Below are 22,773 nucleotides of genomic sequence, written 5' to 3' on the forward strand. Positions count from 1 at the left end.
TAATAATTTGTTGAAATCCAGAAGGACTATAATTTATACCAGTGTTTAAAAAATGTTTTCCTTCTAGTTAGTGTGATAGCTTTTGACAGATGAATGATAAAATGCTGTGAATACAAAAATGCACTCATTCAATAATATTTTGCCTTGTTAGTATTTTTAGTTGACTTTTGGTTTAATGATTTTGCTATGTTAGGACCATGGGAATTGCTATATTAGACTGGACCATCAGTCTAGTATCTAATCTTCAGCAGTGGCCCTTATCTGAGCCTTCAGAGGGAGGCAAAAATCTCCCATTATGTATCTAGCTATCTGTGCAGTGTTGTGCAGGAAGAGTGGTGGTTTGGGGACATCTTGAGTCTAGATTTCATATACGACCTCAATCATAAGTTCTAACGTTGTTCTCAATGTATCAAGAATTCCTATAACCTGTATCCCCCCCCCCCCCCCCCCCCGCAGGGGAAGAGGACGAACTTACGTAAAACTGGCTCAGAGAGGATTGCCCATGGAATGAGAGTGAAATTCAACCCCCTTGCATTGCTTTTAGATTCATCTTTGGAGGGAGAATTTGACCTTGTGCAAAGAATCATTTATGAGGTAAAAATATTATAAGGGACGGGATTAAAATTGAAGTTTACATTAGAAACTTTTTGCCACTAAATGTTGAGAAGATGGTATCAGGTCTGTAAGAGATGATCCCACTGAGGGGCCAGTTCAGATGGCAACATATCCACAGTGTTGGTTCTGGATATTCAGTGTTAAGTCTTTTTAGGGAATAATTTTGCCATGTTGTCCTTAGTATGTCTTGATCTCTTCTGACAATATGTAATCTATAATATATCAAATGACTTGATAACACACAAGTATAAATCACTTACTTTGCTTACGTTTCAATGTGAAATAGTCAAGAATCCTGACTCCCAATTCCAAAAAGTTGCCGTGCCATCCCTCTCTAAAATTAGCTCTGATCAATTTTGTAATACTGCTTTTTACTAAATGATCTGGACACTGCAAATATTCCCTGTAAACCATTTTCAATGTTTGACTGCTACAGTGAATTTGAGTTAAGTGTACGTGTGAGACTTGGTGGGGTTTGTATTCATTTAGTTCAGGGTTTCTCAAACTGGGTGTCGTGACCCCTCGGGGTCACAAGGTTATTACTTGGGGGGTCGTGAGCTGTCAGCCTCCCCCCAAACCCTGCTTCGCCTCCAGTATTTATAATAGTGTTAAATATTTAAAAAGTGTTTTTAATTTATAACAGGTGTTGCACTCATAGGCTTGCTGTGTGAAAGGGGTCACTAATACAAAAGTTTGAGAACCACTGATTTAGTTGCTGCTTATTGCCCATATCCATCACAGAAACTTCGCTCTTAAGTAATCTTTCAAAACCAGATGACAGTCTGTCCATTTTTATAAATGGTTCCATCTGGACAGTAGTGCTGTAGAGAGAACCATTTGAATGTGAATGGCTTCTTTTTCTGTGCCCTGTAGGTTGAAGATCCCAGCCTGCCCAATGATGAAGGAATTACAGCACTTCACAATGCCGTGTGTGCTGGTCACACCGAGATTGTAAAGTTTCTGGTACAGTTTGGTGTGAATGTTAACGCTGCAGATAGTGATGGATGGTAAGGACAGTCTTCAGTTTCCTTTAAGTGGTATTAGTGTGAAAACTCATTGCCAAAGAACAGCTCCTTTTGGGCTGCCCTGAATAAATCTGATGGGAGGCATCTGAGTTTGACTCTCCAACTCGGCACCCTACTTTTTGCACTGCAGACGGGAGCTGGAAGCATTCCCTCCATGAAGCTCTTGAGTTCTGGACAGGTGGGATTTCAACTGTTGCAGCACAAGTTTTAATGAAAGAGAATGGAGCTTGAGAATTACTCACTCCTGTCTAAACAAAGTGCGCTGGGATATTACAGAACTAATTAGTGATGCTTTTCCTGCTGGAGAACCTGGTTGGGCAGAAGCAATTCCTGGTGAGGTGTCAAGTAAGGATATAGCCAGGGTGAAAATGTGGCCTGTTGATGAAGGCCTGCAGCATAAGCTTCTGAACCCCTGCTAGATGAGTTTTCCTCACCCAGTTTGGTCACCACCTTGAGTGGGACAGAGGAGGAAGAAGGGTGTAACCCACAATGGGGAAGTTCGGAGGACAGAAAATCCTGAGGTTGAGGAGGAGGTGGCTCAAAAAGACCCTGACTATAGTGCTTCTGGGTTACAGTTAGTAGCTATAATAATGCTATAGTCGGTGTAGAAAACTTGTTCCTGTTTCTTTTTTGTTTGAAAATTAATATTTGAACCTCCAACTGTCGAGGAGAATCCATGTGAGCTTGCAATGTTAACGTGCAGTCTTGACTTCAGTAAAGCTTTTGATACTGTCTCACATGAATTTCCAGCCTGAACCGCTACATCTCCACAGCTATTTTTTCGTACCCTAGTGTGAGCCCTGCTAGCACAAGTCTGTCTGCCAGGGTGGGTGGCTCACTTCCGGATGCAGTGTAGACATACCCAATAAGCACTGCTGCCAGTAACACACCTGAAAAGATGTCTTGAACCTAACAATCACTCTTCCTCTCCCCAATTTGTAGGACCCCTTTACACTGCGCGGCATCTTGCAATAACGTCCAGGTGTGCAAATTCCTAGTGGAATCAGGTGCTGCTGTGTTTGCTATGACCTACAGTGACATGCAGACAGCTGCAGACAAATGTGAAGAAATGGAAGAAGGCTACACCCAGTGCTCTCAGTTTCTCTACGGTATGTGTTCAGAGTTCAGTTCTGAAGAATACAAGCTGCTCCATGGGGCCTTTCAATATGTGTTTTGGGTTCAATTACTGAAGTGTGGCTAGCCAGAAATGAGCAAAGCCTGTTGAGCAGAGGAGACTTTGATTTAATTGGAGAAACTGAGTGAGTTAACCCAATGGGAAAGCCCTCCAAAGACCACTGGGAAAAGTCTGCCTGAATTAACCAATATGTGCTAACTGAAGTGGGTACAGAATTCTCCTACTTGGGTTGTTAATGTTTGTGGAAAGGCTACTGTGTGTTGCCTTTCACTTGCTATACTTATTAGAAATGAATATCGGAAGTAAGAAAGTTTTTGCCAAGTTTCTGATCAGTCAGAGGTTTTGTGCTCTAAACTTGATTCCGTACTGTTTCCTGTATTCTGTTACCCCATAATAACAATGTAGGATTTTTTTAAGTCCTCTTCAGATAGTAAGGCTAGAGGGAGTAGCTGTTCAAAAGTACAGCCATCTTTGTCTTTTCTGCACAATATGGGAGTGTATTGATCATTGAGGATCCCAAGCTTTCTTTAACACATTAGTATTGAAAGTTCAAATGTATTTTCTCTTGACTATCTAACTGATCAGTAGATAGGAGACAACAGTCTTTTTAGAAGTGTGTGTGTGTGAGACACACACACACACACACACACACACACACACACACACACACACACACACACACACACACTGGAGGACAGTAGTAAAAACAGAGCTTTTTAGTTATCCCGAGAACAAGTGGAACATAGGCAGTACTTTGTACAAACTTCTGTAAGCTGCTTCGTCACTTATCTCAAAGTTCCAGATCTATTCAGCTGTCCTCATTGAATTGCGATTGCGAACCAAGGAGTCACTTGGTTCCAAATATAAAGGTGTTCTTTTGAAAGTAGGAAACCCAACTAAGTAGGATTTAAACTGAGGTCACAGAGATCCTTTCAAATAGGCCTCAGGGTGACTGTTCTATAGTGGTAAAATTTTAGGTCACTGTCTGTTTTTACAGATTGAAACTAGCATCTTTAAGCAAGCAGTAGGACACTGCTTATGTATTTGATGTCTGGTTATTTTTGGACTTCAAAACCTATTAATATGATGTTTCTGGTAATCTACAACAATGATAGTATGTTCATAGACTGGGAAAATCTGATTCCTGGTGCCAAGGAGTGAGTTCAGACTATTCCTTCCATTTGCCTTTTGATATGCTGCTATTTTAAAGAATGGATGTTGAATTGAAATCTGACCCTCTGGATGCCACAGTAGACAGAGCACAGGAGCTGCATATAAACTGAATGGATGTACTTAGTGTACTGGACAGCAGTGAAGCAGTCAATATATAGTCCTGAATAATATTCACCTAATCCCTTTTAGCTGCAAAGAAATGACAATACTTGTAAAGCTGCTTCAACACATCTAGCCACATTTAATTCAATCTGGGCTGAAGGACTAGAGGCTTAAAGCAGAACTATGATATTACTTATGCTTGTAATCTTATCCCCATTGAGATTTGCTGGCTTTACCATCTTCATTTTAAGAGTAATTTCTACACACGGATAAACTGGGTGGGGGGGGGGGGGGGAGAAGCAATTAAACAAACCCATATCCATTACCTGTAAGTTTCTCGCCTTTAGTGCTCTTGTGTTTTGACTTACAATTCTTTTCCCACACAACCCAGCTTCTCTTTCTGCCAAATCCTTTGGGATCCTAATCCTGTGTTCAATATCCCTGCATGTTGCTACAGTACATAACTAAGGTCCACATGCAACGGGGTCACTTGACTGCAAGGTCAAGTAGATGGTGAAAACGAGGGCCTTAGTCTGAACACAAACCTTTCTTTAGCAGATCTAAGGAATCCTGTGAAATGGGTTTGGTAGAGTTATATCTGAAAGTTCTGACAAGAAATGATGAGTCAGTAATACATGCACATGATACTGAGATGTATTAATGTTCTTGCCTCAAGCATGCTCCTATAGCTGCATAAGAAGAGCAGCCGTGCCCAGAATGCCCTCCACTGGCAGACAACAGCATGACCGGTGCACCTGCCTCAGTTTCCCTCAGCTCTTCAGACATAGTCCAAAGCATCTTCCCAAGCATAAATATAGCCTTTGGGCAGGGAGAAGGGTCATTTATTACAGAAGTCCCATGCACATAAATCCAAACAAGTCCCATCCCCCTATAATGCAGAATTCCCCTAGCGTAGTCCAAACAGTACATGCAACATACAGCCCCAGTGTCCCTCACCATGTCCTAGCTCTCTCCAGTGTAGTCCTCTCCTGTCCTTGTACCAGGATAGCTGCCCCTGCCCTTCACACTGGAGTGCATCCCTGTTCTTCCCATCAGGAACCCCCTCAGCTCTCTGCTGGGAGCCTCCTTGCCAGAGCAGCATCCCTCACTCCTCCATGACCCTCTCTCAGTTCCTCTGGGACCAGCTGTCTGGCCCTGGAGATGTTAACAGGTAAACTCCTCCACTGCTCCCCTGCCATCAGCCCTTGGTTCCAGCTCTGCAGCTTAGAGCCAGCAAGCAACTCCCTTTGCTCCTCCTGCCTTCAGCCCTGGCTCTCTGGTTTGGGGAAGTCAGCCAGCAAAACCCTCTTGGGTGCTCTCCCTGCCTCCGGCTTCCTTCTGGGACCTTCCATGATCCCCTGGTCCCTGGCAGCTCTCACCTGCCCGTCCTGACTAAACTAGTCTGCTCTGACTCACTGGTACTCTTTCCTGGCTTCCCTTATGGACATCCTTTCACTGGGTACCTCCTGCATCCCTTAGAGCCCCCGAGTGCTGCCCCACCCTCTTAACTGGGAAATGGGAGCGGAGCGCCTGCTCTGGCACAGGGGAGCTGGGCCTACGTAATTTACTGGGGTTAACCTCCTGCTGACAGGCTCCTTTTTTCCAACTTGAGAGGCTTGTGCCATGGTTTCACTTCCTGTCCTGCTGTGGTGCACCACTATGCCTCAGCCCCCCCTGCTGTGCCCCAGAGATACTTGTGCACCTCACAAATGTTGTTCCAAATTAAAATCTCCCTCTGGCTTCTGGTTTATTAAGTTTTTAAAAAAGAATTCAACCCTTCACCCTTGTATTCAGGCTCCCCGCATCTTTTTATCGGGGCTTCTGTGTAATCTTGCTCCTGAGGTCCTGCCCCAGCTCCCTCTATGCCAGGAGCTCTGCTGGCCCTTCTCTGACATCCTGGCTCTACCCCAGTCAAACTGTCCCGCAGATTGCTGCCGAGAGACCTGTGCCAGCACTTTCCTAGTCCCTGCTCTCTGAAATGTGCCTGATTCCCATGTCACATGTCCCTTCCCAGGTCATGTGATCTCTCTCATCAGCTGCTTCACCATTCCTACCTAGGGGAACTCTGCTACCAGGATGCCATCTTTTCAAGGGGCCAACAGTCTCAACAGGCACACTGGTTGCTCGTGTTCAAACATTGCAGGAAGCAAAGGCTCTTTACATAAGCACTAATAAGAGGATGGCTGTGTATTCTCCATGCACTATACTTCCTGTCTCTGGACACTAGAAGTGTGTTGACTGAAACTACATAACCTGGATTATTGTTGTTGGTTTGGTTTTTTAATGTTAAAATTAGTCTCCTCCTCCACCCTTTTGTTTTTTGACCGACTGGAATCTGATTTTCTTGAAGTGGTCTTGTTAAAAAGACAGTAGCATTTACATTAAGCATGTATGGAAGCAGGGAATGAAGTGATACTTTCAGGATTCCACAGCTTTCACCTGAGCTGTTTTGTCAAACTAGAAGATGTTGGCTCATCTATCAGCATATTAAGGCTGCTGCATTACCAAAAAATGCTTTGGATTCCTCCCTTTGGTAAGGGTGAGGTGTGCACACCACATCAACTAGTACAGTTCTGTACAAGGGAGAGCTAGGATTTGTCCTTTTAAGTAGAATAAATAAGAGGACGGCAGTATATCCTGTATTTAGTTGGCTTACTCCAAATTGCAACAGAGGGTCCTGTGGCACCTTTGAGACTAACAGAAGTACTGGGAGCATAAGCTTTCGTGGGTAAGAACCTCACTTCTTCAGATGCAAGAAGTGAGGTTCTTGCATCTGAAGAAGTGAGGTTCTTACCCACGAAAGCTTATGCTCCCAGTACTTCTGTTAGTCTCAAAGGTGCCACAGGACCCTCTGTTGCTTTTTACAGATTCAGACTAACACGGCTACCCCTCTGATACTTTACTCCAAATTAAAATTCTGCTTTTGGTTTCCAGTCTGGAAGTGGAGGAATGCATACTGGGGGAGCTTTTAAAAATGTCTCTAGCTTAAAAATTAAATATGCCAACTCATGATGATGATACGCAAATCCTAAATAACAGCTGTAATTAGCACAGATTTGTCCAATATACTGTGATGAAGCAATTTAACTAACTTATTTTTATCTAAAGCTAGATAAAATTAGTGGTGCAAATGTAGGAAGTGCTGGGATATGTGTGTTTATATAAACAAAACCAGTAGTTACTTAAAGATAAAGCAGAGGGGGGTAGACATATGCTTTAGGCAGAGGGTAGAGCATGAGTCTAAAAATCAGGTGACCATCTGTTCTTATCTCTGAATTTAAGTGACATTGTAGAAACTCACTTAATCTCTCAGTACCTTCATTTTCCTTTCTCTCAAATGGGGGTGTAGTGCTTACTTGAATACCATTTTCACTTTGCTGTTGCTGAATAAAAACCACCTTCTTGCTAATAGAATTGTTAATCATGCTTTTAAAAACAGCAGCTTGCATTTCTTGCACATACTCCCTTGATAAGAAGCCAGGGAACTACAATAACATTTACCTTTAGTAATAAACCTTTAGTAATGAACTAGTCTTCTTATTATGTTGACTTTACAATACGCCCATTTCTTGGACTTTTCTATTCTATCTAGCAAATGCTTCTTGAGCATAATTTAAGTAGGAGATTACATGTGTTTGAAAATTGTCTGAAGTTTTCTAATTCCTCTTAATCCTTTAATAGTTTTTTCAGGAATGCACTATTTGTTTGCTGATAACTAGGTAGCTAACTTGATAGAAGTCATGACTTTCTTGTGCACATCCCTTGTTTGGCTGTCAGATATGGTACAACAGTTATTCCCAAGTGACCATGACATTGAGATCCAATTTAGGTTGAGCTGTTTTGTTTTGTCTGTCTTGTTCCAGGAGTGCAGGAGAAAATGGGGATAATGAACAAAGGAGTGATCTACGCACTCTGGGATTATGAAGCACAGAATGATGATGAGTTGTCCATGAAAGAAGGAGACTGCATGACAATACTACGCCGGGAAGATGAAGATGAAATTGAGTGGTGGTGGGCACGGCTAAATGACAAGGAAGGATATATACCACGCAACTTGCTGGGGGTGAGTTGCTCTTGATACTTAGTCCTATGATCTTTGAAGTACAAACTACATGTATGGAAAAGCAGTCACATAACCAACATGTCAGTGTTGATTCTACATGCACATGCAATCTTGTCTTACCATCTCAAAAAAGATAATTACTAATTTGCAACTGAATGTGTGACTTCTACAGCTCCATTTTGACCAAAGGCTTTTCCGTTGCTATGGGGAAAGCAGGAGTTAGTGTCTTTTCCAGATAGTGATACTTTCTGGAAAAAGGCATCCCAAATACAGCCATTTTATTACGCATAGTCAGCTGCAAATCTGACACTTGGTTTAAGGGTGTGGTCTACTTCTGCTCCCATGAAGATGACTATGGTGAGCCACCAGCCCTCCTGCCTATTCTCTGGATGCGCATATTGCATCTTCCCCTCTAATTATCCCTGGAGTAATCTCATAGGACGAGGCATGCCACAAAATTCTACAGTTAAAATAGTTCCAGTTTGGAAGAGAAAGATCATGCTGTCAAAAAAGCAAGACCTGTGAAGATGCTTAATGTCGTCCTTGTATTATTCAGTTAGTGTCAGCTGTCATGAAATCGCTTGTTCTAGAAGTAGAAGAAAACAAATGACAATTCTCTATGCACTGAAACTTCAGTAAATTATCTTGTAATCCAGACATTATGACAACTTAAGCCTTGTAGCATGCAATTTGAGAAGTATTGTTCTAGAAATAAATTGGTAGGTTGATGAGATTGAGATGTCGGTCCTGGGATGTGATTCGCACATTTGCCTCCTGTAGGTTAGAGGTGCCTCCATTCTTATCTGTCTGTCTTCTAAGTTAACTCGTTTTCCCAAATGTATTGTATATTTTGAGGCTGGAAAAATGCTTCTTATAATTCTCTGCTGGTGCAGCAATTGTTGTATAAATTGAAGCATATCACAGAAATCCATGCTAAAGTGAGTGGTGCTGGTGATTTCATCCCACTCTGTTCTATTCTTTACAACACTTGTTAATGGGGAAGTGGGGCAGATCTCTTTGAAACACATTTTCCTCTCTCTCTCCCTTCTCCCCCAAACACCCAGATTCCCAGAAAACTGTAGCAAATGGACACTTCTGTCTCTTTATTTAAAACTTCTCCCCATTAAGCTTTTCATACATGTCCAGTATCCCCGCAGCAGGAGATAATCCTTCAGTGTTGGCAGAACCTCTTAACTGCTCTGAATTTCAGCTCATTGATGCTTCAAACAGGCTGTACCTCCTTCCTCATACGGATAATCCATGCACACAAGCTGGCTATGATTTCCAGAGAGTTTCACAAATGGATGGAAATGAAGACTGGATTCCTATGTCTTTCAGAACAGGCCTACTCATAACTTTTTTTAAAGTCTTCCTGACATACCCCTTCTGCTTGGTGTAGTGGTTTTTTTGTTTTTGACTATCTCTTCATGCTTCCAGTCCTTTCTCAAACAGCATTAACGCCTTGGAATCTGAAGGCCGTGTTTGTGGCATACAGCCATAAAGGAAAACTCTGGTTATTACTGAATTTCCTGTTAGGCTATCTCTTCACTGCCCCTCTTCCCTCCCCCACCCCCCAAAAGCGGTGTGTGTTTTTGGTGGTGGTGGTTTGTTGTTTTTTTACATTGAGAGCTATTTTGATGGAAATCTTAATGGATAAAAAGCTTTTTACCTCAGTGTAGCTAATCCAACCTGGGGTTTGCTTTGACTAACTACATTGACGTTAAACATACACTGCCATGTCTCCACTAGGATGTAAAAATGGACTCTTAACTTTGAAGACATAGCCTCCGAAAGGTAATGGTTCTGGAGTACAGGGTAATGAACGTTGCTGATCCAACTTCCCTTTGCTCTTTTACCAATAGGAATGGCCCTTTGTATTATACAGTCACCTGGCAAAACACACTTTTGCCAAACAGTGTTTCAACAAAACAGTTTGGGATTTAATTTCTTGGTTGTGGTGTTGCTTTCTTACCATCCTGTTCAGTGTTTAAAATGGGCTAAAGGAAAGGGGGATTTTATTTCAGCTACTGGTGAATGGGAGGGGAAGGAAAGAGACTAGTTTTTTCTTCATCCGTTCTAAATTTATTTTACTCTTCTGGTGTGTTTTTTGAGGGGTTGAAGGGAGTGGGTGTGGGATATGGAAGGATCTCCGCTAGCCTCTACAAAAGCCAAAGAGCAAGCTAAAGAGGGTTGGTCTGGTGCCCATATACGTTCTTCCTAATTTGTCTTCAGATGACTGGAGGAAGGCATGGCACCCATCCTTGCCTCAGGATCTGTGTCCTCAGCAGGAGAACCAGAGTGAAACTGAAAAGGATTGTCTCACTTTCACTCTGCCACCCCTAGCCAATGCTTCTTGTGAAGCCATGTGCATTAGCAACAGTTCAGGAACAGTCCTAGGTCTGGAAAAGGAAAGAGAGAGAGGGCAGCAGAGACAGGCAAGGTCTGTATGTAGAGGGTTGTCCCATTGGTCTAGGGCAGCGATACTCGGACCAAGGCTCAGGAGTCACAAGTGGCTCTTTGCAGCACATGATATTACTGTGTGATTTAATTATTGACCTATCAGGATGCGTTTACATCACAAGTGGCTCTTTGCAGCACATGATATTACTGTGTGATTTAATTATTGACCTATCAGGATGCGTTTACAATGTTATTGACCAATTGTAAAATACTTGGTCAGTCATTTTGCTGTGAGAATTTATATATAAAATAGTAAAGGAAACAATGAATTCACAGTACTGTGGCTCCTTTGGATAATGTTGATTGCTAATTTGGCTCCAGGAACCAATGAGGTCTGAGTATCACTGGTCTAGGGGCATCAGGATTAAGAGACAACCCTGATCAGGTTCTAGAGGGGCACATTGTTCATGCCAAGCTGTGGGGACAGAGGGGGGGCACTCCATGAAGAAGCAGCTCTGCAAAAGACTCCACTGCTTCTGGGGGCATTTGGAGAAAAGGTCAGGAGCCGAAATTAAATGTCTCTTCTCCTCCAGTGGAAGCACTGTGCCTGTGGCGATACTGCGGGGATTGTTTTCCCCTCCAAGGCTGAGCAAGAGCACAGGTGTGAGAACACGAGAAACCTCTGTTCTCCTGTGATCATTTAAAACCCGTAAAGCAATAAACCTTTGCAAGCGTCTTAGCTATTTTGAGCCTCACCACAGTGGAATTCCTGTCACCTGCTCTGGAAGGACTAGAAGACACAGAATTAAATATGCTAGCCATTAAAGTTTTGGAGCTGCCTATTCAGTCTTCAATCGATTAAGTATTCATAGCTAAATGACCCTTCGTTAGACTGAGAAGGAAGTGCATACATCCATGGCATTGCCTGAAACTCAGGCCCAGATGTTTAGCCCAGAGAAAGAGATTCAGTAGTTTGACACATTCTTTCTCCTTTGTATGATATCACAGCTGCTTTCCCCTTTGAGGTTATGTGCATTTGGTGAGTCTAGGGTCAATGATCATCTGCTTCAATACTTTCTGTCTGGAAGATTATTCTTGCCAGCCATGTTAGTGAAACTTACCAGGCTATGTGAGAACTCTGCTGAATCCTATGTGAATGGCAAGATAGTGGCTACAAGTCTTCAAACCATAATTATAATACAGATGCTGACTAGGTCTATGCAAAACAGAAACTCTTTGGGCAATGTCAAATTTTTAATGGACTCAATCTGTTGGTAGCTTTAATATCTGATTTCACATCTCAGCTGATGGTGAAACATGACCAAATGGATTTGAGAGTTCTGGTGGCTAACTGTCTGCAGTTCTTCTCTTCAGAAGCAATTTACTGACTGATAGGAACTTCCTGTAGTCAAACACTGATCCACTGTTTGATACATATGGATATGTGATTGGTTTGGATGAAACCTGTTTCAGGGCCTGGCATTTAAGGGGGTGTTGACCAATATCCAGTGATCAAAGCAGGGAAAATTTCATACTGACTCTGTCCTCACAGAACCAGACAATTGGTAGAGGTATCTATAACATATAGATTTTTTTTTTTTCAGATTATCTGTTGCCCGTCAAAAGCTGTTTGATATGCACTGAGATGAATGAAATCAAATAGACTTTAGACCCTGACCTCTTCTTTTGTTTAAAAAATAGAATAGAAATACCTTCTAAAGCTCACTGTAGTAGAGATCACTTGTTGCATGACAGCCTATCTGGATAGGGCTGAATGTTCCTAAGGGCTTAGATAATTTAGAATTGCTTGCTTTTCAATGTATTGCTTTTGACATTCCTATTACTCTGCTACTGCGTTGTCACAATTGATACATCCTTGTGATATTTTTATGCTTGCCTGGAGAAAGTTTTTAAAAAATCTTTGCAATTGCTACCTTTTTTTTTTTTTTTTTTTTTTTTAAGTTGCCTCTGTAGGAATTGTATGTAAATACTCCTTTGTCACCGAAGATGATGTATATAATTAGACACTGGGGGCTCTTGGTATTCATGATAGAAATACTTGTCTACATTTACTTTCTTTAAATTTAAGAATTTCTGCTCCATTATACTCTAACATTTTAAAAATCTTTTTTTTCCTCCTTTTTCCCCCCCCACAGCTGTACCCAAGGATTAAACCAAGGCAAAGAAGCTTGGCATGAAATTGCACAGAATCCCGACTTGTGAAGTTCTAATCATGGGTGATTTATCACTTCTATAAAAGAAATCATTTTGTGTTAGTTCCAATTTCATGAGACTTATTTTAATAACAATGTAACTTGAAAGCAATGAAGAATGTGCTTGAAAACAAATGAAGGATCAATGGATTCACAAATGGAGGAGGGCATTCCGTCAGCTGAAATGCTGCTTACAAGCAAATGGCATCGTGCTACATCTGGCCTAAGCAAGCCTGACATTCAACTAGTGCCCACTCTGTTTTTCCAAATGGCACATACGTACACAGAAACAGAATTCACTTTTTTTTTTTTATTTCCTGCATGATATGCAATGAGCTTTTCAATTCCTCAGTGCGGGAGTTCATGTTCCACACAACTGGCTTTCTCCAAATCTGTCTTTGGCTTTATTCCTAGTGGAGGAAATTAATCATGCAAGCTACCTACATAGTATCCGAAAGCACATTTCTGTAAGCAGAGTATTTGTTAAAATAGCTGAGTTAAAGTTATGAAGATAAAACAGGGTGTCTAACAGTGAAGAACTTTTGACCAGTCCATTGAGCAATAACTATAAAATGCTGTAGCATCTAAGGAATTCCATGTATTCGAAATACTTTGTGCTATATCAGAGGTAATGTAGTTTTTAGAATCTGTTTTTACAAAAAAAAAAATCCTGTATTTATTGTCTTTTTTTGTAACCGAAAATTAAGCATAGAAACTTTCTGTAGCCTTTAAAACTTACAAACTTTGTTATCCATATGTGTTTATTTTTTGTTAATTGTGATATGATTAAAATGGTGTCTCCTCTGAAGATTTAATTCTTTGGCACTTAATGTCAAACTCTATCCCAGACATCATCTGCATTAGCACGTCACTGAGAAATCTCAACCTGCTATGCAGATACATAAACACAATACACTATAACATCCTAGAACAGGGGTTGGCAACCTATGGCATGCGTGCCAAACACAGCATGTGAGCCGATTTTTGAGTGGCACGCTGCCTGCCCGGTGAGAGGAGGAGGAGGGGCAGAGGGGCCAGAAAGCGCCACACTGGGGGAAGAAATGGGGGAGGGGGAAGCTTGGCTGCTGCAGGATCAAGCTTCTGCCTCCTGCCCCAGCAGGGGAGAGCGGTGGGGGGGGGGGGTGTCCCGGCTCGCCCCCCCCCCCCCACTCAGCCCCCCCCCACTCTCCCCTGAGGGGGCAGGAGGCAGAAGCTTGATCCTGCAGCAGCCAAGCTTCCCCCTCCCCCATTTCTTCCCACAGCTTGGTGCATTCCGGCCCCTCCTCCTCCTCCCAGAGGAGCAGAGCCAGGCGCAGCTTGCTCGCTGCTCTGTAGAGCACGCAGAGAGAGGTAGGGACGGGCCTGGGGGAAGTGGGTGGAACAGGTCATATCCCTCCGAGCCGCTCAGGGCAGGGGGCTGAGAGCACCCCCACAAGCCGAGCACCCCAGCCTTCTGCCCTGCACCCTCCCACCCCAACACACACCCATCCTTCTGCCCTGCATCCCCACAGCCCTCTGCCCTGACCTTGAGTTGCCCCCAACCACCAGCCTTCTGCCCTGCACCTCCACACACCCCCCAGCCCTCTGCCCTGAATCCCCCCCACACCCAGCCTTCTGTCCTGCACCTCCACACACACCCACAGCCCTCTGCCCTGAATCCCCCCCACACCCAGCCTTCTGTCCTGCACCTCCACACACCCCCAGCCCTCTGCCCTGACCTCGAGTCCCCGCCCCCCAACACCCAGCCCTCTGCCCTGCACCTCCACACACCCCCAGCCCTCTGCCCTGACCTCGAGTCCCCGCCCCCCAACACCCAGCCCTCTGCCCTGCACCTCCACACACCCCCAGCCCTCTGCCCTGACCTCGAGTCCCCGCCCCCCAACACCCAGCCCTCTGCCCTGAATCCCCCCCACACCCAGCCTTCTGTCCTGCACCTCCACACACCCCCAGCCCTCTGCCCTGACCTCGAGTCCCCCCCCCCCCCAACACCCAGCCCTCTGCCCTGAACCCCCCACCCAGCAGGCTGGCGGCGTAAGATCAGCATTTTAATTTAATTTTAAAAACCTTGTTTACTTTACATACAACAATAGTTTAGTTATATAATATAGACTTAGAGAGAGACCCCTTCTAAAAAAAGTTAAAATGTATTACCGGCATGCAAAACCTTAAATTAAAGTGAATAAATGAAGACTCGGCACACCACTTCTGAAAGGTTGCCTACCCCTGTGCTAGAATATGCCAGTATTCAACTATTACAATATCAGTGTGGAAAACATTCTTTGACTTACGACTTTCATCTAACCTGCTATGCAAGCCATATCCATTATTAGTTTTAGGAGTAACATGAAGGTTATAAGGGACTACTAGATCTGCTTAAGTTAATGGAATTACTCTATACAGATATATTTTAAATGGAAAGATTTATAGCAGAAGAATTACTTCTAACTAGCCTTTTCTACCAGGATAATCTTATAGGAGATATTACTGTACCTAGTCATAGCTTTGTTTAAAGACATGTCAATAAAACTTGAGACTCAGACTCCTTTCCTACAAGGGAAGGTTACTATGTGAGGCCATGAACTGCATGGACAATCACTACAAACTGAAAAAAATCTCTGACCACACTGTGATCTTTCTATTCCAGCTCAGGGTTTGGGAATTGTTCTGTAGATGGCTTTGTGAATGTGATATCTTTCAATGGATCTGGTGAAAAGGTTTGTCAGACTAACATGAGCATGTGGAACTCACCTCTAGGACCAATGTAGGTTGGCAATGATGTATAGTAACCATTTACCTAGTTTGAACAATGAGCTTAATTGCTTGAACCAGTGAGCAGATGCGGGCTGCATGCTGAACAAAAGATTTAAGCAACAGAGGAAGCCCTGCTGGAATCCTTGGTAGGCAAGAATATCAAAGCTGCTGATCATCTGGGCATGGATTGCTGCTATCAGACCCTTGCCGGATAAATAGGAGTGCCATTGCCCAACTGAAAAGACATACCAACACATGGGGGGGGGCTTTCAATAGGAAAGCCACACTCAGCAGTGGAGCAAAGACTCCACCGCCACCCAATTCCTCAGTCAGTTTAGATGATAGTAAATGCGACTTGGTCATGAAATTGAAGTCTGTTAATGTTCGGAATCTCATGCTTACGCTTTTAATAGGGAGCCAGGGCCGGCACCAGCTTGTCAAGCAGGTGCTTGGGGCGGCCACTTTGGAGAAGGGTGGTACGTCCAGCTATTCGGCAGCAATTCGGCGGATGGTCCCTCACTTCGGCTCGGAGCGAAGGACCTTCCGCCGAATTGCCGCCGCAGATCGCGATCGCGGGTTTTTTTTTTTTTTTTTTTTTTCTGCTTGGGGCGGCCAAAACCCTGGAGCCGGCCCTGTAGGGAGCCATGTACATGTATTGGATACTTGGTAATTTCATGCCTTCGGTATGCAGTGTAGTATTTCTCTGATTTTATAGAAGCCTTTCCTGTACCTCACTTATCAGCATTGCTTTCTAGAGCAGACTTTAAAGAACATGTAACATGATTATGCAACAAATACACAGCATATAGAAAACTTATTGCAATTAACCTAAGCTTATGTGCATTTTCTCTCCCCTCTGCTTCCCCTCCCCCGCCCCAATATTATTCTGTTGACAATCAGGGCTTTATGCACCCAACTGATCCACATTACAAAGAAACACCTTCCAGCTGGCCTAGGCCTAACTCTTTTTATTTAAATAAGTGGTTGGGAGAAGTGAAGGCAATAATAGAAATAATGTTACATTCAATACATTACATTCATTTTGTAAGGTTTAAGGGGTTTTATTTTTATAATTCATAACCAGTGACGTTCCCTACCATACATGGCAGCATTTGTTTCCTCTTGAAGTCTTTGGTTGCTGACACAGATCTCACTGGTAGTAATCCTCTTGCATGGGGATCAAATATCAGACTAATAAGATACTGTCCTCTTAGGTGTATGGTTTCCTGCTGATCAAACTGGCATAGAACTACTTAATCCAATCCTTCAAAATACAGTTAACCCAAAGAATGCTATGGTTTGCAGGTATGAAACAGGATTACCAATGCATTTAAGGGGTAGCAAGATTGCAATAGAAAGCTTATTCAGTATGTTGCCTATTTAAAAGGGAATATTGCTCTAATTTCAAAAGGAAGAGTACTTCTAATAGGTGAAAAACTGAAGGGCAATGGGCCCCTTCTGCCTTCTCTATTCAGACCTCCCACCTTTTTTTTTTTTTTTTTTTTTTTTTTTTTTTTTTTTTTTTTGAAGAAAATGGCCACAGCTCCCAAGCAGCTTAAAAATGCCAACAAACTACAAACTTCACTTTAAAATAAACTTCCTTCTAATTTGCAGTGAAAATTGCTCTTCCTCAGAAGAGTCATATTTAACTGCACTTTAAATATCTTCCTGATTAAATGTAAAACAGATCAATTAAGCAAAGTTGTCAAAAATGGAACTGAAGATTTTTATACAAAATTAGAGCTTTCACACTGAACTTATAAAGGTAGTTATATATGCAGTCTATATCGATAATGAGACTGCAAGCTTTTGTATTGTTGGAGTTTTGGTCTTTCAGGTACTTCAAAATATTCTGCCCATCCCTTCCTACATTAGTTTAAACATCTCCATTTATAAACATAAGGAACAGGTTGATGTTGGGATACAGTGGGGTCGGGGTGTTATTGCAAGTTGTATGAACATTTTTGCATTATCTTGATTCCATGAGATGTCTTCAGCTGAGGTCCGGTATTGCATCAAATACTAGTAAAACACAACCACTAGTGGAGAGAAGGAAGAACATGAGTTAAGGGCTGTCCTCGTCTACCATAAGACATAAAGCACAATGCAAGTTTAGGAAGATGACATGTTATATATCAACAAGTTCTTGAGATGATAGGTTCTGGACAAGATTGTATTTAGTGCAAAGAAGGAAAATCTATTCCTAGAGATGACATTGGGAGATGTTTCCTGAATATCTTACATTGGTAGACTTTTTGTTTAGGTTACAAATGCATATGAAATGTAGAACAAATGTTATCAGTAGCATTTTATGCACTGAAGTGCCTGAAATGTTCATGTAACAGTTTAAGGTCTGAATTGTAAACACCCTTTTATAATTAACCAACTTCAGCTATTCTCTTGTAGTAATGTAACCTGATTGTCACCAGAAGATGACAACCCTACTCCAAGTATCATTCAAATTACTGGAAGCAACATTAGCTTATCTCATACACGGAGAACTTCTCTGCAGGGACATTAAGATGAATTAACTAAAGCTGTGAAGTGAATTAAACCCACGTGTGCACTCTTTCAGAAGTAAAGTGGCCTTAGTTTACATTAGCTGAATCCCCTTTGAAGGAGAATAGAAGTGGTAGAGGATAAAATTATAGCGATGGGGGTAGGGGAGGACTTTATGGGAAGATGGAATACACAACGACCTACTATTGATGGAAAAACTAGGAAATAGGAGAACTAGTACTCCTGGGGGAATTCTGCACTACTGCACACATGCATAATTAATGAGCTGTGCATATATATATATATTTTTGATGCAGAAAAAAGCGTCTGCCAAAATGTTGCTGCAGTTCCGCCTTTTGCCCAGCAGAAGGTGTTGTGGTCCTAGAACAAAGCAGCAGCTCCCAGCCAGCTAGAAGAGAGAGAGAGCCTGCCTTCTTCGCAGTGCCTGTCAGGCCAGGTCAGAAGACAGGGGCTATGGGGAGACAGACAGCGTGGGGCTGCTGGGAAGTCAGATGGGCTCATAAGGGGTAGTGGGGGGAGGACAAACTGGGGCAGGAGCTGACTGGGAGTGGATACACAGGGGCACATGGTGACTGGGAGAGCATGCAGAGCTACATAGGGACAGAGGGTGGCTGAGTGGGGGCACAGACCCATGGGAATGGGGGGTACAGGGATACAGAGCTGCCGGGGGGAGAGGCGGTGTCTGAGTGGGGATGAAAGGACACATGGGACGGGCAGATGTGCCTGACTGAATGGGAGAAGCTAGGGGTCAGCCAGGGTATGCATGGGGGAAGCTTCCCAACAATCCCTCCCCCACCCTCAACAAAACCTGTTCCATACTTTTCCCACCCATACCCAACAACCCTCCAAGTTCACACCCCGGCTCCTTCCCAGCAATTTACTTCCCTCTCCCTCAGCTCCTCCATTACCCCTGACTCCCCCATGCCTTTGCACTGCTTCTGAAGGGTGTGGGAAATACAGTTCTGTATTGTAGTTTAAATGAATTATTACTCAGAGTTCTGTATTAATATGCCTAGTAAAGAATCTATTTGTCAAAAAACATTTTCTGAATTTTTGTTGTTACCAAGTATGTCTGTAACAATACAGACAACAGGTATTTTGAAATAAACAAAATAATTGAAACTGATGTGATTATATTGTTATTTTGACAAAATATGCAGAATTTTGCAAAATTGTAAAATATTGTGCACAGAATTTTTTATTTTTTGTTGCGGAATTTTAATTTTTTTGGCCCAGAATTGTCCCAGGAGTAAACTAGGCAGGCTGCAATTGAAATTCATCCCAATAAAATACAAGGTTATCTAACTAGAAGTATAGGTGCTGGAACTAGGGGTGCTGCCACATTCCCTGGCTTGAAGTGGTTTCCATTAGATGCAGGGTTTACAGTTTGGTTCAATGGCTCTTAGCACCCCCACTCTACAAATTGTTCCAGCATCCCTGACTGAGGAAATAGAGAGTAATATAAATGGATTAGAGAGAGATTTACCTTCTTTAATCACATGCACAAAGAACTCTAGGCCCAGAAGATACCAAAATGTTACTTGTGCTTAGATTCCCAACACTGCGTGAAACTGGCACACTACAGCGGGCATCAACCATCCCAAATGTATAGATCCAGTGCTACCAGGGGAAACAGCTTTTAGAACTGAATGAGCATTTTTCTCCAAAACCATCTCAGCAAGCCACAGATCTGTGCTGTTGAACCCGAGTAGACTTATTAACTTACAGTGTTAAGGTTCATCTCCACTGTTCCACTTTTCTCAACATCCAGTTTCTTAAATATTTCTATCAAAGAGGAGAGAGAAATAAGATGTGTGTATGAAGAAAGCAGTGGGAACCCAAAGGTGAATCTTGACTATGTCTCGACTATGAACGTTTGTCTCAGATTTAAAGGGACCCTAAAAATTTAGGGTTTATGAAAACAACCTTTTAGAATACCAAACCAAGAGAAATCTCATCAAAGCTGCTTCCTTTTTTTAAAAATAGCCCACTAGTTACAGCAAAAACATTGCAGCTTTGTCCTAGTGCATGAAAACTAGCAGCTGCTTAGTTCAAGCTGAGTGAAATGAAAAAAGGAAACAAGCAACATAAAGACTGTAATGTTAAATCGTTTGTTTGAAAAATTCTTTTAATGGTCCATTGTACGTTTAGAATACTGGTAAGGAGAGTTGTCTGTGAAAATAAGTATTCTTTTAAAGATTTATTGCAAACTAAAGTGCTTTCTATTTTTGTCACGTTAGCACTGGAGGTGCCATTCACAAGGGGGACGTAGGTACCCAACTGCCCCTTTAGGCCACATAAGGCCAACATTTAACCACCACTGGCATTCAGAAAACACCAGAGCTCAGCTGCCGCTTAACCCTGGAGGTGTCGAAAGTCCCATGCTATCTAAGTGGTAAGTTCCTATGGCTCCTACATTGCTGCTGGTGAGCATGTGCAAAACCAGGTAAGTCCTGACACCACTGAACAGCTGAGTGCCTAACACAGGCTTAAGCCCCATAAGAATTCACAAGCTAGGTATTCTCACGCCTGTCTCACCTGCAGGACCTGATTCGGTAGGCATGCTCACTCTGGCTCCTAAGAGCACGCATACTGGATTGAGTCCCGCACAAAACACAGCAGAGGTGATGCCTCCCCCTACACAAAAGCTAAGGGGTTAAAGCATTCATCCAAGAGTGGAGACCAGGGTTCAAATTTTCACTCTGGCCAGTTCATGGCTGGGATTTAAACCCTGGTCTTCCCCCTACCAGCTGCAACCACTGACTAAAGAGTCATTCTCATGCTCTCTGGCCCAGTGACTAAGTATTTCATAACAAGTGGAATAATTTCAACAGGTGAGACTGATAGACCCCCCCACTCAGCATGCTGGCTTCTGCAAATCCTATTTTAGGCACCTAATTCTCCCCCTGCATTGTATAGGAAGCCAGGGCAACTCACTTGGGGTTGTGGATTCCACTAGGCAGCGGGACAGCTACATGTTAAACAGTTTAATGCCTAAATCCCCCTTATGAGTCTAGCTTTTGGCTGTGGGCTGTAACTAAAGACTGTAACAAAATGTTTTAAGCCCAATCCTGAAGTCTGATCTATGCAAACAGACCCTTGTGGAAAGTACAGCTGTCTTTCTGCACAGATCAGAGTGTAGGATTGGAGTCTCAGCTTGTCTCAATATTCTAGTGCAAATCAGAGAGCCTTGTGTTAGAATAAGTCTGGACCTTATATAATGCAGCGAGGTGAGGGGCTGCTCACAATGTAAAGATTTACTAAGAACATACTCACTGAACAAAGTTTCCAGCCGAATCAAGCACCTGACAAAATTATCAAAGTCAATGATAAGCTGCTCATCTGCAAAACGAGCCACAATGACTTGGTGCAGCTGGCAAGTCAGCTTGAACCCTACATGGCAAAATAAAAGGTGAAAACATTTGGCCAGCTAATAATGCAATCAGGTATTGGCAAAATAGCAGGAGTAATGTGTATGTTTTTGTTAAAACAACTTTTTTTATTTTTATTATTTTTTTTAAGATCACAAAGTGTTTGCGAACTGGGAGCAATGTTGGAAAATGTTCATATCTATATTGGCTACTTGGTCACATTTCTGTGTCTAGTTTTCAAATTGCTTTTTTAACTATTGAGCTGGTTGGTTATGATGGGTCATAACATGTTTTTACTTGGTTTATCTGTGGGCATTTCTAAGTTGTTTGGTATTAGTGCTGATTGATTGGCTACTCCATGTACTCAGGAGGGCTAGCAGAACCCATTTTGATTCACTGTCTTAGAGGGAGTGGCTGTCTTCTGTGGACCAGTGAGAGAAAAATGGTTGATGGTAAAGAGCAGCTCTGTACTGTAGTAAGTGGGGGCTGTGTCTTACCCAAAGACCACCCAGAATTTGTGGGGCATAGAACTGCTGCCTACTGGTCCCAAGACCCCCAAAGGAAAGCAGTCTTTCCACCAAGGAAGCCAAACAGAGATATCTGGCCTTACCCACACAAACACAACAGCAGGTGGGGATGATTAAGGGTTGTTCTAGGAGGGTTCCAGTGGGATTGTTGTCAGGACCGGTGGCTTTGCAGCCTTGAGAAGCTCTCCAACAGTTTAGATGAGCATTCAAACTCTGACTCTTGAGACTAGCCCATCCATAGCTGAATATGTACTTTCACTCTGTTGAAGCTGGTTTACAGTGCTGTGCTGATGTTGGTTTCCAGCACCCAGCTGTGGTATGGAGAACTTCATTGGATGTTGTGCTTTTATGAGGAGCTTTATCCGGGTGCCAGTTCATTCTGGGCTTGTGTATTTATTTTATTCCCCTTGTAGTCATTGTGCAGTGGTCATAAGAATCCAGTGCACAGAGCACTGGACTGGGTCTTAGGAGACCTGACCTCTATTCCCAGCTCTGCCACTGACTTGCTGGGTGACCTTGGGCAAGTCACTTTCCCTTTCTATGCCTGTTTCCCCCTCTGTAAAATGGGGATAATGATATTGACATCTTTTGTAAAGCATTTGGAGATCTTCTATAGAACTTTTCATCAGTAGAGCTTAGTATTATTTAATCGTGATTCACCAGAGGTGCTTGCATTGATTGCTTCCTCTTCATGGGCAACCTGGCCAACTCTATCACTAAAGGATGTCCGCCTGTGGATCCTGGTTGTTAAGGGCCTACTCATGATCCTACTGGGCCAGGTCCTAAGTAAGAGTAGCCCCAAACAGGAAGCCGCTCATCTGGGCCATTTTTAATGTGCCTATATTGCTGTGTATAGACAGATACCGTGGCCAACCACC

At 42.9% G+C, this 22,773-nt stretch overlaps 2 protein-coding genes across 7 annotated transcripts in view; one reads left to right on the forward strand and one right to left on the reverse strand.

The window, feature by feature from the left end:
- Positions 1-13,534, forward strand: part of TP53BP2 (tumor protein p53 binding protein 2) — a 61,265-nt gene extending 47,731 nt beyond the window's left edge. For 2 of the 6 annotated variants that reach the window (XM_008175183.4, XM_065590629.1), the window contains exons 14-18: positions 457-594; positions 1,489-1,622; positions 2,583-2,749; positions 7,914-8,113; positions 12,670-13,534. In XM_008175183.4, coding sequence (XP_008173405.2) covers positions 457-594; positions 1,489-1,622; positions 2,583-2,749; positions 7,914-8,113; positions 12,670-12,711 — 681 coding nt within the window. In that variant the 3' untranslated portion in view covers positions 12,712-13,534. Of the gene's footprint in view, positions 1-456; positions 595-1,488; positions 1,819-2,582; positions 2,750-7,913; positions 8,114-12,669 lie in introns of all 6 variants that reach the window. The other 4 variants (XR_010600210.1, XR_010600211.1, XR_010600212.1 and 1 more) reach the window with 4 other exon arrangements.
- Positions 13,535-16,429: 2,895 nt separating this feature from the next.
- CAPN2 (calpain 2) overlaps positions 16,430-22,773 on the reverse strand; it is a 54,449-nt gene continuing 48,105 nt past the window's right edge. The window contains exons 19-21 of the mRNA XM_065590630.1: positions 21,274-21,390; positions 19,724-19,782; positions 16,430-17,516 (exon numbers count right to left, since the gene is read on the reverse strand). Of these exons, the coding sequence (XP_065446702.1) occupies positions 17,493-17,516; positions 19,724-19,782; positions 21,274-21,390 (200 nt within the window). The 3' untranslated portion in view covers positions 16,430-17,492. The remainder of the gene's footprint in view (positions 17,517-19,723; positions 19,783-21,273; positions 21,391-22,773) is intronic.

This window comes from Chrysemys picta, chromosome 3, assembly GCF_011386835.1.
Source record: "Chrysemys picta bellii isolate R12L10 chromosome 3, ASM1138683v2, whole genome shotgun sequence".
NCBI lineage: Eukaryota > Metazoa > Chordata > Testudines > Emydidae > Chrysemys > Chrysemys picta.